At 44.2% G+C, this 13,961-nt stretch overlaps 2 protein-coding genes across 16 annotated transcripts in view; one reads left to right on the top strand and one right to left on the bottom strand.

Moving 5' to 3' along the window:
- Window positions 1–4,629, top strand: part of SCLT1 (sodium channel and clathrin linker 1) — a 43,369-nt gene extending 38,740 nt beyond the window's left edge. For 3 of the 5 annotated variants that reach the window (XM_027809236.2, XM_027809238.2, XM_027809240.2), the window contains 3 exons: window positions 2–80; window positions 1,123–1,218; window positions 3,970–4,629. In XM_027809236.2, the coding sequence (XP_027665037.2) occupies window positions 2–80; window positions 1,123–1,218; window positions 3,970–4,032 (238 nt within the window). In that variant the 3' untranslated portion in view covers window positions 4,033–4,629. Of the gene's footprint in view, window position 1; window positions 81–830; window positions 1,004–1,122; window positions 1,223–3,969 lie in introns of those variants that run through there. The other 2 variants (XR_008730665.1, XR_008730666.1) reach the window with 2 other exon arrangements.
- A 2,774-nt stretch (window positions 4,630–7,403) lies between these two features.
- The window catches only part of JADE1 (jade family PHD finger 1), a 48,695-nt gene continuing 42,137 nt past the window's right edge, over window positions 7,404–13,961 (bottom strand). For all 11 annotated transcript variants that reach the window (XM_005441930.4, XM_055700845.1, XM_055700847.1 and 8 more), the window contains 2 exons: window positions 11,962–12,079; window positions 7,404–11,071 (listed from right to left, as the gene is read on the bottom strand). In XM_005441930.4, the coding sequence (XP_005441987.3) occupies window positions 10,173–11,071; window positions 11,962–12,079 (1,017 nt within the window). In that variant the 3' untranslated portion in view covers window positions 7,404–10,172. The remainder of the gene's footprint in view (window positions 11,072–11,961; window positions 12,080–13,961) is intronic.

Raw genomic sequence — 13,961 nt, 5'->3', positions numbered from 1 at the left:
GAAGTGAGCTGAGTCAACAAAAACTTCGTAGCCAGGAGCTCATTTCTCAGCTGGAAATGGCAAACGACAAGGTAACTGAGGTAAGATAATGACTGATATGACAACTACTTTCAGTTACAACCCCATGCACGTATAGTAGGATCTCAAGAGAAACCTATTTGGATGAGTTATGTTGCCAGTCTAGTTAAAAATGGAGGATTTTTGACAGTCATAACTGGACAACTTCAGTGTTTCTGCTGAGTGCCACATTCAAATGGCAGGAAGACAAATGAACTTTACTCTCAAATTACAAGAAAATGTAAAGGAGAGATAATCTTTCAAGGTTACTAATTAGCAATTCTAGACAATTCAGGCAATGCGTTTGAAGTCGCTTACGGCTGTGTATGCGTGCATACCTCTAAAAAGGAGGCGGCATTGCATTATGGGTAATGTAGCACATGCAGAGGTAGCAAATTCTCAGCATACATGTGTATAGTAGAATTGACACTGTATGTACATATATGCATATAGATAAAAGCATTATCCATTAAAGGTTAAGGGCAGGGTTGTTTTGGAATGTGCATTGCTATCCTGTCAGCCTCATAAATCTGGGATAACATGCAGTTCTGTTCAGGACAAGTCCTTCTGTGTTTTTTGTAGTGCTGTATTATTTAGAGGAGAAGAACGGGACTGATGTGAGAACAGATTTCCATAAGTAAAGGATAGTTAAGAAAGACTTTATACAGGCCCTTTGATGAACAGAAAGGATCTGTAGCAAGTTTATCATCTCATTTGTATCCTATAGTATATTCTTTTTCCCGTTCGCTATAGCTAAAACATTTACATTGTAGGATTGTGTGAATTAAATTACCTGGATTAAAATGTTAGCTTTTGTGCTTCCCTGAAGATGGTGAAATGAGTTAAAACTTCCTCTGCAGATTACTCTGATTGGAAGAGTCATATGATGTCATATTTGAGCTGGAAATTCTCTATAATGTGTCAGCAGTATGTCTTCAGTCTTATTGTAAGTGGTAAACTGTTCCACTTCTTAAGTTCCTCTTGGTTTAAGCCTTTTTTTGCTAAGTATGTATGGATCCAGTAAAAAGAAATATGCATTTGTAATGAGGTATTTCATTTACACAGGATGAAAAATTAATGATGGAATATCGAGAATACATCAACAGACTTCAAAGAAGACTGAGCCAGGCAGAGCAGAGGGCAGCTACAGCGTCTCAAAAGGTACAAAACTAATAATAAACATGCTATCTAAGCACATTTAAAAAAATCCCATTGAACATTACGAAAATACTCACTTTGTATCGTTCCTGAGGCAGAGGTGATCATTTATGTCCATTATTACTAATATGATTTTAAAAACAAGCTTGTATTTTGGATGCGTTATCACAGAACTGACGCATATTCAGTTGAATGCTACCTTCTGACAGGACGCTTAAGTGACATTATAGATTTGTTTATGGAATCAGATGGGATGCAAATTCAACTTGTTGGGTTCAAAACATGTAAATGAAGGTGTATGATTGTTTCCATCTTTAGAACTGGCAGCAAGTTAACAAAGAGGGGAAAAAAACCTCCTTAAATAACAGCAGCTCCTGTTTACAAACACAAAGTAGGCTTTTTTGGCATTGGTGTAACCTACTGGGGCAGTCACAAACAATGGCTTCACGTGATAAAAGAGCAAATGTTCTGCTGATTCCTACACCTGTCTCTTGGGGAGTCTGATTTAAAACAAAGCATGTCTTGAGTTGATGGCTAGAGAACTGCCTTTATAAAAACTGCTAGGCAGCCTAGCTGTTTGGTGGGAATTCTGTGGGGGTTTTCAGCCAAATAAGTTCCCTGGTCCAATTCATTGCATGGCTGCACGAAGAGCATGGGGAAATGGTGTGAAGTGGTTGCAGGACAGAACTGATAGTGTCGACCTGTTTAGTGTCGATCAGATTGCAACCTTGAGTACCTTCTGCCATGTCATGTGAACTTCCAAAGTTGTTAACTTCTTGTCTGTCCATCTGCATTTTCATTAGCAGTCTCCAGTAGCTGCTGCCCCAAGGACTGCCGCGGTACACCCACGGCGGTTATCGTGGGTGGCGTGCAACAGACACAATAAATCCTGCAGTGTCAGAAGTACTGAAAATGGTGCGGGCAGAACAGGCCACGGAGGAGGGAAGGAAGGGATGCTGTATGCATCCCGCTGCCACAGGGAACATGCCCACTACAGGCCTCAGCGGTGCCGGGGACTTCAGACAGGGTGTGTCTCTTAGAGCCATTTCTATGCCTAAGGCCTCCTTGCGCGCTGTGACCACTTAACGAGCCCAATCCTTGCTGCCTGCTTTTGCCACTCCTCTTACAACTCAGCCCCAGCTTTGAGCAGTACTATTCAGTATGTCTAGAAATGAGGGATCTTAGCAGGAGAGGTTTCCTTCTTTTCAGAGAGAGAAACTTTGGGCTTTAATTATCTAAACCCCGTGCCACCTGCAGTTCTGTATTTTCTCTGCTGGACAGCAGGTGTGGGATTTTTTCCATCCAGTATTCTTTTTTCCATACTATTCAAGCTATACATCTTGAAGCAAACCCCACGGAAGGTTTATACGCTGGGTTCGTTTGTTTGCCAAGCAAATTTGTAACTCAAGTTGGTCTTTCTGCCTCCTAATTTTTCACGGTGATTTAGGAAACCCATTTGCAGATTACAGCTTTTTAATGTGGGTGATCCTATGTGAGTTGCAGAGAGGAAGTGTTCGGTTGATCTAAATTGTCCGATTAGGACAAATGGCGGTTTTTTCCCCACCAGCAGCGAATGAAGGGCACAGCTCCCAAGCTATCATAACGTAAGCTGTGTTTCCTGGCTGTAAATGCTGTCATGACAGGGCCTACCCAAGCTGGTGAAGATTTGCTCTGGAAGAGTGATTTTTTTTTACTTTGTTTGTTTGTTTACCTCCTGTTTGTTATGCAGATCTGTTCAGCTCCGATAGTTCTGAGGTGCTGTCTTCCCTTAAAAACACGGTCTCCCAATCTTTCAAGGGAGTAAATTCCTGGCCTCGGTGCCAAAGTAGAAGGAGGTCTTGCTCTTCCTGTAGACACTGATAATTAACTGTTCCTCACCAGTCTCCCTCTGAAAGGTAACAAAGAGATTTGATAGATGTTCAGCAGCTAAACTGCTGTCCGGGTCTCACTGCCAGTCTTCAGGACCGCCTTGCCCTCTCCAGGCTTGGCACAGGTTCCTGCTGCCAGCTGCCAGGCATGGCTTCGCTGTAGTCACTTCAGAAGTTCTGTCCTGAGCCCCTTCCTCTTCCTCCCCACCACAATAAAAAAGCCGTACCGGCACTGTTCCCGCTGAAGGCTGGAAAAAGAGGTCTCCAGGAGTACTGCTACAAGAATGTCTGCTCTTCTGAGTCCGAAGAAACAAAGTGTTTATTCCTTTCTAGGTCTCAGAAGACTGAATGTGCACGAGTGTGCTTCCTCAGATTCAGAGCGGTAATTCTTCTCTGTATTCTGAATCTGTCGGTTGTGGGCTACTTTCTGACTTACCTGTGTATTCCCGTTACATCATCCATCTTACTTGTAAAATTAAGTCCGGTATAGGCTAGAGCTGGACTACTCGGAAGTTTAGAAATTACATTTTTGTTGTGGTTAGTTCAATGACTACAAATCTTAGCTTATTATTAAATAACAGTAATTCAGTAAGAAACATAAAAAAATACAGGACATTTGCACAGGTTTAAAATGTGTGTTCTAGTAGATGTCTTTAAAGCGTACCCCTGCTACCTAATCTTTCATCAGTCTTGAATTCTTTGGGATCTGAAATAAGACAAAAGCAGTAGTCATCTACAGAGTGCATTGTAAATTCAGTTTACCTCAGATTCCCGCTTTCTGTGCTTCTTCCCTGCCCTTCATGACCCCTTCCACACTGAAGTTCTATTGATACTTTGATCTGACAAACAATTACATAAGAAACTATCTGCTCGGTTTTAATTACAGCTCAGCCTAGTAACTACACAGAAGAAAAAAACCACTTCCCTGAAGGATGTGGAAAACACTTAAACGCGTCTTGTTCACTCACACCATGCTGGAGTTAAGGTGATCGCTGGAGAAACTTCGTATTGGAGCACTGAAGTCAAACGCATAGCAAGGCCTGTAAAACTTAAACGTTTTTTGGTTTACTCGGGTAAGAAAGGAAGCGGATGAAGATACTGTATCTGTGTGCATAGTAAAGATTGGAAGACGACTACAAAATGTTGTCGTTAAAGTCCTTTAATGTAGCAGATGAAACGATCCGATACAGTGCTGTGGCATGCTGATCTTTTTTGGTCTAAGAAACACCAGCTCCAACTATGACGAGACTGTGTACAGGGAGTAGGTACTGTTACACTGAAATTCATGAGCAGCTTTGCTCGCACACAGTCGATGCCTTTAATTTTTCTTTGTAGTACAGGAACTTGGAAACATTTTGAAGATCTTTTATGAATTGTAGTAAGACACTAATTGCGTGATGAATGTCAAATAGTTGCTGGTTTCATGGTAGGTGTTACAGCCGCAGAATGCCTCCATTGCCTTCCGGTTTTAAGAACTCTGTTCAGTTTGTTCTGTTGTCCCTGGGGAACAGTTAATAAATAAAATGCTGCCACGGCTATTGATACAGCTCGTTTGTAAGGAGCACAATCTTTCTTCAGTTGTGCTTTTTCTTCCTAATTACTATTTCACAATTCTTCCTTGCTTTTCTGTTATCTGCTGTCCCGGTTTGTGTGTGGCTGGGAACTTCTCTATTATTTCCATTTGCACAAAGCTGGTGAGGTCACCCAGCTTTCCTGCATTTGAAGCAGTGTGTTTGAATTCTACAGGTGCCAGTATGTGGGAATCCTCTTGCCTACGTGTTTTTCTTTGATAGTTCAGAAACCTCATATATATATCATTCTAAAACTAGAGCCGAACTGTTTTCCTCCTTCAGCGTATATGACAAACATTTGACAGTTGTTAACTGATTCTGAAGTGCTCCTGTCTTGGACTTAAGTGACGTTATTTCTTGTGCTTCCTCTGAAACGTGAGGAGTGTAATTCTGGTTTGTAACTTCAGTTGATGGACGCTTACCCAGCGCTTGATGAAAACTGCTGCTTTGGACTAACCAGCCCGTACGTCTGTCGTGGTGGACCTTCACCGTATGCATTTCAGAGGACAGACCTGGGCTGATCACCACATGCAAGTAAGAGTTCGTGCTGCCTCCTGAAAACCTGGCTGTTCCAGTAGAGCCTGCAGGATGGATGCAACCTCAAGAAAAACTTCTGCCTAGTGCAGAGGAAGTTACTATTTCCTACAGTTGTACACACTTCCTCACCAGTGCCTTCTCAGTTTGATACATTCCTGTATCCATTGCAGTCTCTAATTTTGCTGAAAGACTTCAAAGGCTTTTTCAAAGCAACATTGTCCAGAAGCTCCAGACCTCTGTTGGGGTGAGATTTTTCATCAATCAACCAGGTGTATGGTACAGAGGGAGGGAGGTACCAAGCATCTTGGTGTCATTTGCCTAACGCACATCTGAGGTAATGACAGCCCAGCTGGAAGGTTTTGTGTGAGCTGTTCCTCCCGCTCACTCCTTAAAGAGGCTTTGGCTGAGAAGGGCGGGTAACTGCAAGTTTTTGAGCAACAGTTATTTGTGTATTTGCTCCTTGAGGCACAGAAGGGCAGCTGCTTGGTTCCCTTTTGGTCAGGGATGGATTAGTTTCAGCTTGTGGTGTAGCTTTTGTATAATGGTTACTTGCCATTATGCAAGATGAGCTGCAATGATGACACAAGCACCCAGTAGTGAAGGGGCAGCACAGCGATTATGGCAGGTCCCACAGGAAAGAAAAAATTTCCCTCCTGTCTGCCTAATCCTCCTGAGCAGCTGAAAACTGACCAAACACCTCTGACCCCCCAAATGGAACGTGGTCAAGTCAAGCTCCTCATCCTGCCACCACTTCCCTTCATCCCTTCCCTCCTTGGCACCTAGAGGAGGCTGCTGGCACGTTGCTCGCAAGGTGGACGTTCTGAGCAAAGGCACTTGCTGAGGCAGTTGAAATTCAGGGGCTTGCTGGTTAGCCACGGTTTGCTCTTTCCCTCATACTAGACTGTTCCACGGCACCGAGCAGCAGGCTTTTCAGTCAGCCGTCGTGGTTGCTTTATGTTTGTTTCTAGCGGTATTTCCTGTCAGTCTTCTCTGGAAGGGCTTTTGCTCCCCCTCCCTTCCTTTCCTGCCCCAACACCGGTTTTTTGAGCGTTTCAGAGATTCCCTAGTGTGACAGTAATGCTTCCCGTTGAGTAAAACTTTGTTCTTTACCGTGTTACTTAGGAAGGGATTCTAGGTGAATTAGTCACTTCCATCCAACGGGTAAGACAAACCAACTAAGCAGGTACCGCAAGTTTATGTTGGGTCATCCCACGAGCCCTGTACCTTCTGGCACAGGCCCGATCCTGAAAGCTCGCTCTCTGCATACCAGAAGCTTTTTCCCAGTCTAGCGAAGTGGCGAGCAGGCTGGCCTCAGCTCCAGCCCAGTCTGGCTCGGGTAACCCCAGCAGCACAGCGCTCTGCAGAAGGCTGCCGGCAGCAAGATCGATAAAGAAGCTGCACGAACATCTTTCAGACTTTTATCCACCCCCTGAGCAGCTCACACTCGTACCTCTTAGGAGAGGGCCGGCCTTTCATCTTCACTCTGCATTACACGTGAGGAGTGCTGCTCACAGTTGCTGCTCACAGTTGCCCACAACGGGGATGCATGTGATGCAAACACAGGTGTGAGCAGCACTGGGTACCCACGGCTGTTTCTCAAGATGTACTGCTGGGCGTTCACCTTCACAGCCTTGCTCTCCTCTTGCTCCGCTCCAAGTCCCTTCTGTGCTTCTGCAGCTGGAGTTTGGAGGAAGCAAGAGCCAAGGACATGCTGCGCTCTTAAAGCCTTGTCTCCTGGAGATGCTGCTGTAGCAGCAATGTTCCCTGCCAGCTTTGCTTGACTACAGGCGGTTCACAGCGTGACACACACGCGGCATACTTATCCTGAAGATTTACAGGTAAGAAACCGCGTGTTCCTCTTCCAGTGGAACATGTATGAGGATTATGGACTTTGGAAGGGCATCATTTCTCAACAACTACCAACCAACTGAGGTAAGCAACATCTTGCTGCAGATCTCGAGGGAAACAGCGTACAATTTTCTGTTGCTGGGATAGGGACAGCTGTCAGGAACATGACCCTATACTATTCCTAAAAAAAACCCCAAACAAAAAAACTCTTTCTCTTGCAGCCACAGGCTGCATTTCGGTACCTGTAATAATCCCAATCAGATGCTTATTTTAACCATGACAATTCAGATCCTCGCAGCGAAGTTCCTATGTAAAAACCCAAACAAAGTAGCTATTGCAAATGCTAAAACACCGCTGGCAAGGATACTGCAAAAATGTACAGCATTTATTCACATACAGACAAAAAGGCACAATTCTACTGAATATTTTAACAAAAAATACAGCTGTCTTCAACTAGGTCTTTATAAATACTTCAAAAAAGGGAGAAAATAAATACAGGATTGGGCCATGTAATATAAAATATTCATCTCTACATATACTTTTTATTTCTATCTGTTTCTCTTCATGCACCTTTTTTAATTAATTTCAGCTGAATGGACACCAAAGCTAGGCACATTGTGAAAAATCTTCTGTACAAGGTTTTACAAATGTAATGACAGTTTTTTTCAAATTTCTGAAATTAAGATTTATACACAACATGTATAACCCTTCATTTAGATTTGTGTGAGTTCATAACCTAACAAATGGCATTCCAGGCAACTTTACAGAAGTTCAACTAGCCTACAGTTTGACAGAACACACCAACCATAGTCAAAGATCTCTTGGTCAGCCTGCACAAGGAAAGGGAACGCTTAAAAACAGGAATTCAGCAAATGGTTCTAGCCCAATAAAATCCAGGGGTGAGTTCGTATTGTCACTGCTGTACTTACACCACCTCTTCCGCTGAGCGCTAAGCATGGGAGACAAAACTAACCTACAGAGCTGGTCACACGGCGGCCCTCTACAGCTTTTTTTTTTTGGTTTTGGTTCAACTTCACTAGAAATCCTAGAAAGCTTATTAACCTAAACGTCGGGGAGCAAAACAGGTAAGGCATTAATTCTGCACAACGTTAGCATTCGTAATAGTGCAAATTAACAAGGTACCTCTTTCAAACTGGCGTGAGGTTAAATCTTTACTTGGAATCAAAATTTAGATTATTCCATCTATGGCTTGACAAACAATTCCCTATATGGTCGTGAGCTTCTTTCTTACAGAGACAACAGCACCTGTCTGGAAAACGTTGCTGTACATCGAGGAGAACTTAGATTTCGCATTTACGTTTTGTCTGCCTGTTGTTGTTTGACCAAGTAAGTACTCTTCTTCAAACACATCCCAAGAGTGACTACCTAACTTCAGATTCACCGGTGCCCTGTTTGACTTTCACTTAAGTAACAAAGTTAATCTAAGTCTTAACTTCTTGGCACCAGCAACGGTTATTCTAAAAGCACACTATCTTACACAGCACTCCCCTTCCTCCAATGGTTAAAAGACTTCCGAGTTTTAAAACAAACGATAAGGATGCATTCTGTCGAAATTTTTAATTAAGAGGTAACTTGCATAGCAAGACAGGGTATTAATAGTATTTTTTAAAAAAATTTTTTTGATTGAATCCTCTGGAAGACTTACTCTGGAAGAGTTACGGCGGAGTTCTACTGGGATTTTCAGTGTTGCCTGCTCAGGAGGCGAAGGTCTAACGGTAAGAAGCGAGTGGATGTGATAATGGCAGGCCAGGAGTAAAGGGCAGGGGGGAAGGGGGATCTTTATGCCCGTCTTGCTTTAACACATTGCTGCTTCAACTTTTTCACCAGTACAAACACACCTGGCTTACATCTATGCAGAATTCCAAAATTTACAGGCTCCTAACACTCCACTGTTATCTGTGCACCCTACTTGGTACAAAACAGTATCCTAATGTTATCTGTTAATATTATTGCTCAGAGCTTACTAGTTATTGCCATTTGCGATTATTTAAAAAAAAAAAGTACACAATCAGAATATGAGTTCCCTCTTCCATCAAATCTAGTCCAGAATAGAATGAAATATTTTTTTCTTCATTTGACTGTAAAGAGCTAATCACAATTTATTGCCTTTCCATTTTATTCTATTTAAAAATATATATTCATGTCCATTGTAAAGCAACCCTTTAGTGTCATAAGCCTGGCTTTCCCAATACATACCATTAGTGCATCTGTGGTGGGCTTCAGGAAATCCTACCGACTAGTGCCTTAGAAAGATTTTTTTTTTTTCATGAATTGTCATCATCCTGCGAGAGGCAGGTGCCTGACTGAAGGTGACGGGTTACTCCACGGGCTGCGGTAACCCACAACCCTGCCCCCTTGCTCAGCACCGAGCCCCTCGAGAGCATCCTCGGTGCTCGGGCCGAGTCACCTTCTCGAGCTGTTGCACTGTCGGGCAGCTGCAGCCCTGACCCGTCCCTTCCTCCTTCTCCAGTACAACACCACGGTTCGATCCGGTCATCTCGTAGGTGTGTGTACATGTAAACTCCGGAGCTTATGGAGGGGTCCGAGCTGCCACCTGCGCTCAAATTGAACGCAACAGAAAACATTCTGCCAAGGGAACGACCTATCACCCCCCAAGGAAAGTGACCATTTGTCATGGGATCGAGCAGTGCACTGTGGTTAAACAACCATCTTCGATTCATTACACGCTAGTTAAATTAAGAGCTTGTGCTTTTCCAGAAGGCAGGGGAAGGGAGTAAAATTTTCAGTGCTTTTTAGCTAGAAGGGATGAATGCAGCCTACTTCGCCCTACCCACCCTAGCCCCTTCTGAAAGGTTTTTGTGAGTGAGTTCATCACAAATCCTGTTTAAGTAGCGACGTCGTTTTTCTCGCTTAGGAAAGCTGCAAATAAAGGAGATTCAGACCTCTCACAGAACTGGGGAAGGGGCAAAAAAACCCAACCTTTAAGTGCATGTAAACATGTTTACACAGCTCAGGAATAACGGGTGATCGATTTGTCAAGTCTGTAAGCCATGTCTAAGAACTCTTCTCTCACACCAATAAATAATGTGGAGCTGGCTTGTAGGCAGTGACTCTACTGACCACGGTGCCGACACCGTGTCCCCGTGTCCAGTCAGGATGCCAGGATGCTTCTCCTAATAATGTCCGTCCTTCTGCTGATGGTGCTGCTTGGACTGAGCCTCTGCTGCCTGCACTTTTTTTCAGCCACTTCAGTCTCCGAGTCGCTCATTTCGGCATCGGGGATGTACCCATCATTCTCGCTGTCAGGCTTTAGCTTGCTTTTTGCCCTGTCCTTCGGTGAAACTCTGCCCATGCCCAGGTAGGGGTAGCTGGAGTTCTGGCGGCAGGGCTCCTCCGGGCTCTCGCCCCGCTGTTGCCTCTCCCCCTTCTTTGGAATTCGGAATCCGCCCCAGTTTTTCACTGGGCTCGTGGGCGTCGTAGGCACTTTAACTACTGTCTGATTAGAGTTTACTTTGACAAGCCCCCCGTTGCATTTAGGCACTATATCCCTCCGCGTGCCAGGTGCCGACCTACCACTGGAGTTCACAGCCCTTTTATTTTCCGATTGCCTCTGAGAGAGTTCTGTGGGTCTCAGTGGTTTGTAGTTGTGTTTAGAAGTCTTTTCTTTTAGCTCTGCCTTGATCACCTCACACTGCGGACGATTGTCTCTTCTCTTTCGGTGCTCTGGTATAACTATGCCATTTTTCTGCTGTGCTGATACAATCCGTGTTTCTGCAAAGGTCTTGTCGAAATTTAAAAAGCCACCCGGAGCTGTACCGCCTTCCCTTTGGCTGGGCTGCCTCAGCATGGATTTGCTGTCACTCCCAGAGCTGTTTCTTACTCTGTCTCTCTTGTGTGGTTTTTTCAAAGAATGGGATAGAGACGTGCCCATTTGTTTCCTGAAGAACGCAGAATGCCATTTCAAATCCTCTATCTTGGGGGCATTGGGGCCCAAAGATGGACTGTTGAACAACACCGGGTTTTCCATCGAGGAGAATGAGGAAGGCACACCTAAACGTAAACAGACCAAGTTAAAGTCAAGCAACTCCGTGTCTCGTAAATACCACTTTTGAATGCACCCGTTTTAACTCTGTTCCTCATGCCTGACGTTCTTCGGCATAAACGGGTATGTGGTTGCCTATCCAGCCCCTTTACATCACGACTATGCGGTTACGTCTCGGTTTCACAACGGCCCGCCGGTGTAGCTGACTTCCCTGCGGCCGTGCTGCACCTAATTACGCTTGTAGCAGACACAAATCCTAGCACTAGTATATCCAACTCAGAGGCTCCTCAGAGAGGAGAGGAAAAAAGCAACCAGCAAGTGGACCCCATTGATTCTGTCCGACATACGGTTTATTCGTTACTGAATACCTTAGGGATGATCTAGTTAGTGCAGTTAACTTTGAAGGTATTCACCTTTCGGAGAAAGACTACTTTCAATGAGACCAGGCAGAAATAAACATGTTCCTTTAAAAGCAGAGCGATGCCTTTTTAAAATTCATTTCTTTAAACTGCCGTCTATGACGCAAAGCAGCACACGCTGAACACTAATAAACCACAGACTTACCCGGTACCATATGGCACTGGAACGTTAAGTCATGGTCTCTCTGTCGTAAGGAGTCACTACAGAACCGCACCAGAAAGGCCCTGAAGCAGCAAGCCCCTCAGCGCCCCCCCCCCAGGAACACGTACCAGTTTCTATAGCGATGTGCCCACCATTAGAGCTAGACACAGCCTCCGTTTTTTTCTTCCTATCTGCTGATGCATGGTGGACTACACAAGATTTTAATGAGAATAAATGAGGTCCTGTTTGTCCTTCAAAATTAGTCACTGGCCTGCTACCAAACCTTTCAGTGCGTGTGCCTGTGGTCTTACGTGAAAAAGAGAACGCTGAAGCATACCTGAAACTCTTTCTTGTTCCAACTGCTTTGCGTAGACATTAAATATCTGTTCTTGAACTTTGCAAACAGATCTCTTGATTTTTTCCCTTCGGGTCACCATGTAAGTGAGATTACGCACCTAGAAGACATCAAGTCGATGAGTTTTGCAGGCAGTTGCGTTTCTCTGATGTTGTCAATCCGTGCTTTGAACTCATTCTGTTTAAGTACTACACACCATTTACACAAGTTAGTAACGTATTTAAATTTAACCTTCTTCAAAACACTTCTTAGAAAAGAGTCTTCAATAGCACTTAATTGACAGATTCATCCATCAAATCTGGGAGGGCCACACCACAGAAGTAACTTCTATGAACACCTGAATTATGCATATATATCAGTATAGATTTCTACAGGAAGTCTAGAGAAATGCTGGAAATGCTTAAATATTCGCAGTATTACATAGCCTGGCACCATTTGCTTCTCCCTGTTTGAGACACAACATAAAATTATACTTAATAGCATAAAGACGTGGAGAGCTATTCCACAGTAGCAGCCCTTCTGCTGACCCTGCCGTTGCAGTACAACTGAAATGAAGGCAGGCCAGGCTGCTCGTGCCCGAGCGCAAGGGAGGTGGCAACAGTAACGGAATTATCAGTTTAACCATCTCAGTGCTTTTTAGAAGAAAACTACATTTCTGTGTTTAAAATGTGACTGTCTAATCTGGCCAGCTGTGTACGTTTCACAGCACCGCTCTCCCAGGGCTCTGAGTTACGTCTTTCCCAGAGGAGGGAAGCTGCTGAGCGCTGTATGTGGGTGTTTCCAAGGCCGCTCTGGGCGCAGCGCAGCTGCATGCAGCGTGGTGCCCTGTGCACTACAACCTTGTCAGCTGCTCTCGCAACCATTAAGGAGGAGACATTTAACAAGCCTGGGTTTGCTCCTCTATTTAAAGCTTCCAGTCCCAGGACAGCCAGTCCTTTCCAGTAGCGTCGTTACTCTGTGGATTTGGATTAGAAGGGATTTGTGCAGGTGGCACCCCTTCTGATCCAGTCTGCGTCATGTCCACAGAATATCTGTTTCATTAGGTGACCCGGATGATGATTTCAACATCTGTTTCTAGATGGATGACACTGTCACTAACGGCTTTCATCATCAAGTCTACCTGACTTTACCTTGAAGAGGAGAAAAAAAAAAACCCAACACTTGGGGCCCCGTTTCTTTTTTTCTTTCCCCTCCAAGTTACCTTGGATGTACAACCAGTGGGAACAATGGAGTAGTAAAATATTGAAAATACTACATGGACGAAGTGTCCTGTTTCGACATCACACTTAAAAATGGAAAGGATACATAATGCATAATTTAAGTTCCAGAGAACACAGTGTCAAACTCAACTTATTTAGCTGATCAAAGAGAAGATTAAAAAGTCTTGCGCACACGGAGCAGAAACAGAAGATACCAGGTAACCCAGGTAGGTGTCTCATGGGCTGGAAGTTGAAATTAGAAAAAAAACTGCCAAAGAAAAACTGCAACGATTCAGTAGAAGAGTAGTTAGCCATCAGGATCCTTTACCAGGGATGCAGCAGATGCACGAACACCCACTGTCCTGATGCAACGACCAGACAGCATTCTGCAAGAAGGGCCCTAGCTCACCGCCAGGTGAGGCTGAGGTAGGACCTACTGAGCTGGGTTCTGCACAAGGCCTGCACGAGCGATATGCTGTATGGACATGAAAAACTGAAAAATAACTTCAGTACTCCTTCTGGCTCTAGCGTATTGTAAACTCTACTAGTTAACCCCCAAACCACCAAAAAGGAAGGAATTCAGGTTGTTACAGGACTGGACGTACTTGAGATAAAACACCAAACTAAGCGTACCGAACTGCTCTTTAAAAACTCAAAACCTAACTGAGCGGACTATCGTCTGCCTCCCAAGCCTACTACCCAGACAGTCCAGTGACATGCCATCCTACTATGCTGTATCAATGAAAAACGGATCTGCTGGAAATCAAGGTCAGTTTCGTAATC

This window comes from Falco cherrug, chromosome 1, assembly GCF_023634085.1.
Source record: "Falco cherrug isolate bFalChe1 chromosome 1, bFalChe1.pri, whole genome shotgun sequence".
NCBI classification, from domain to species: Eukaryota; Metazoa; Chordata; class Aves; order Falconiformes; family Falconidae; genus Falco; species Falco cherrug.
Note: the sequence above shows the minus strand (reverse complement) of the source record. Positions and strands in the feature narration are given on the sequence as shown.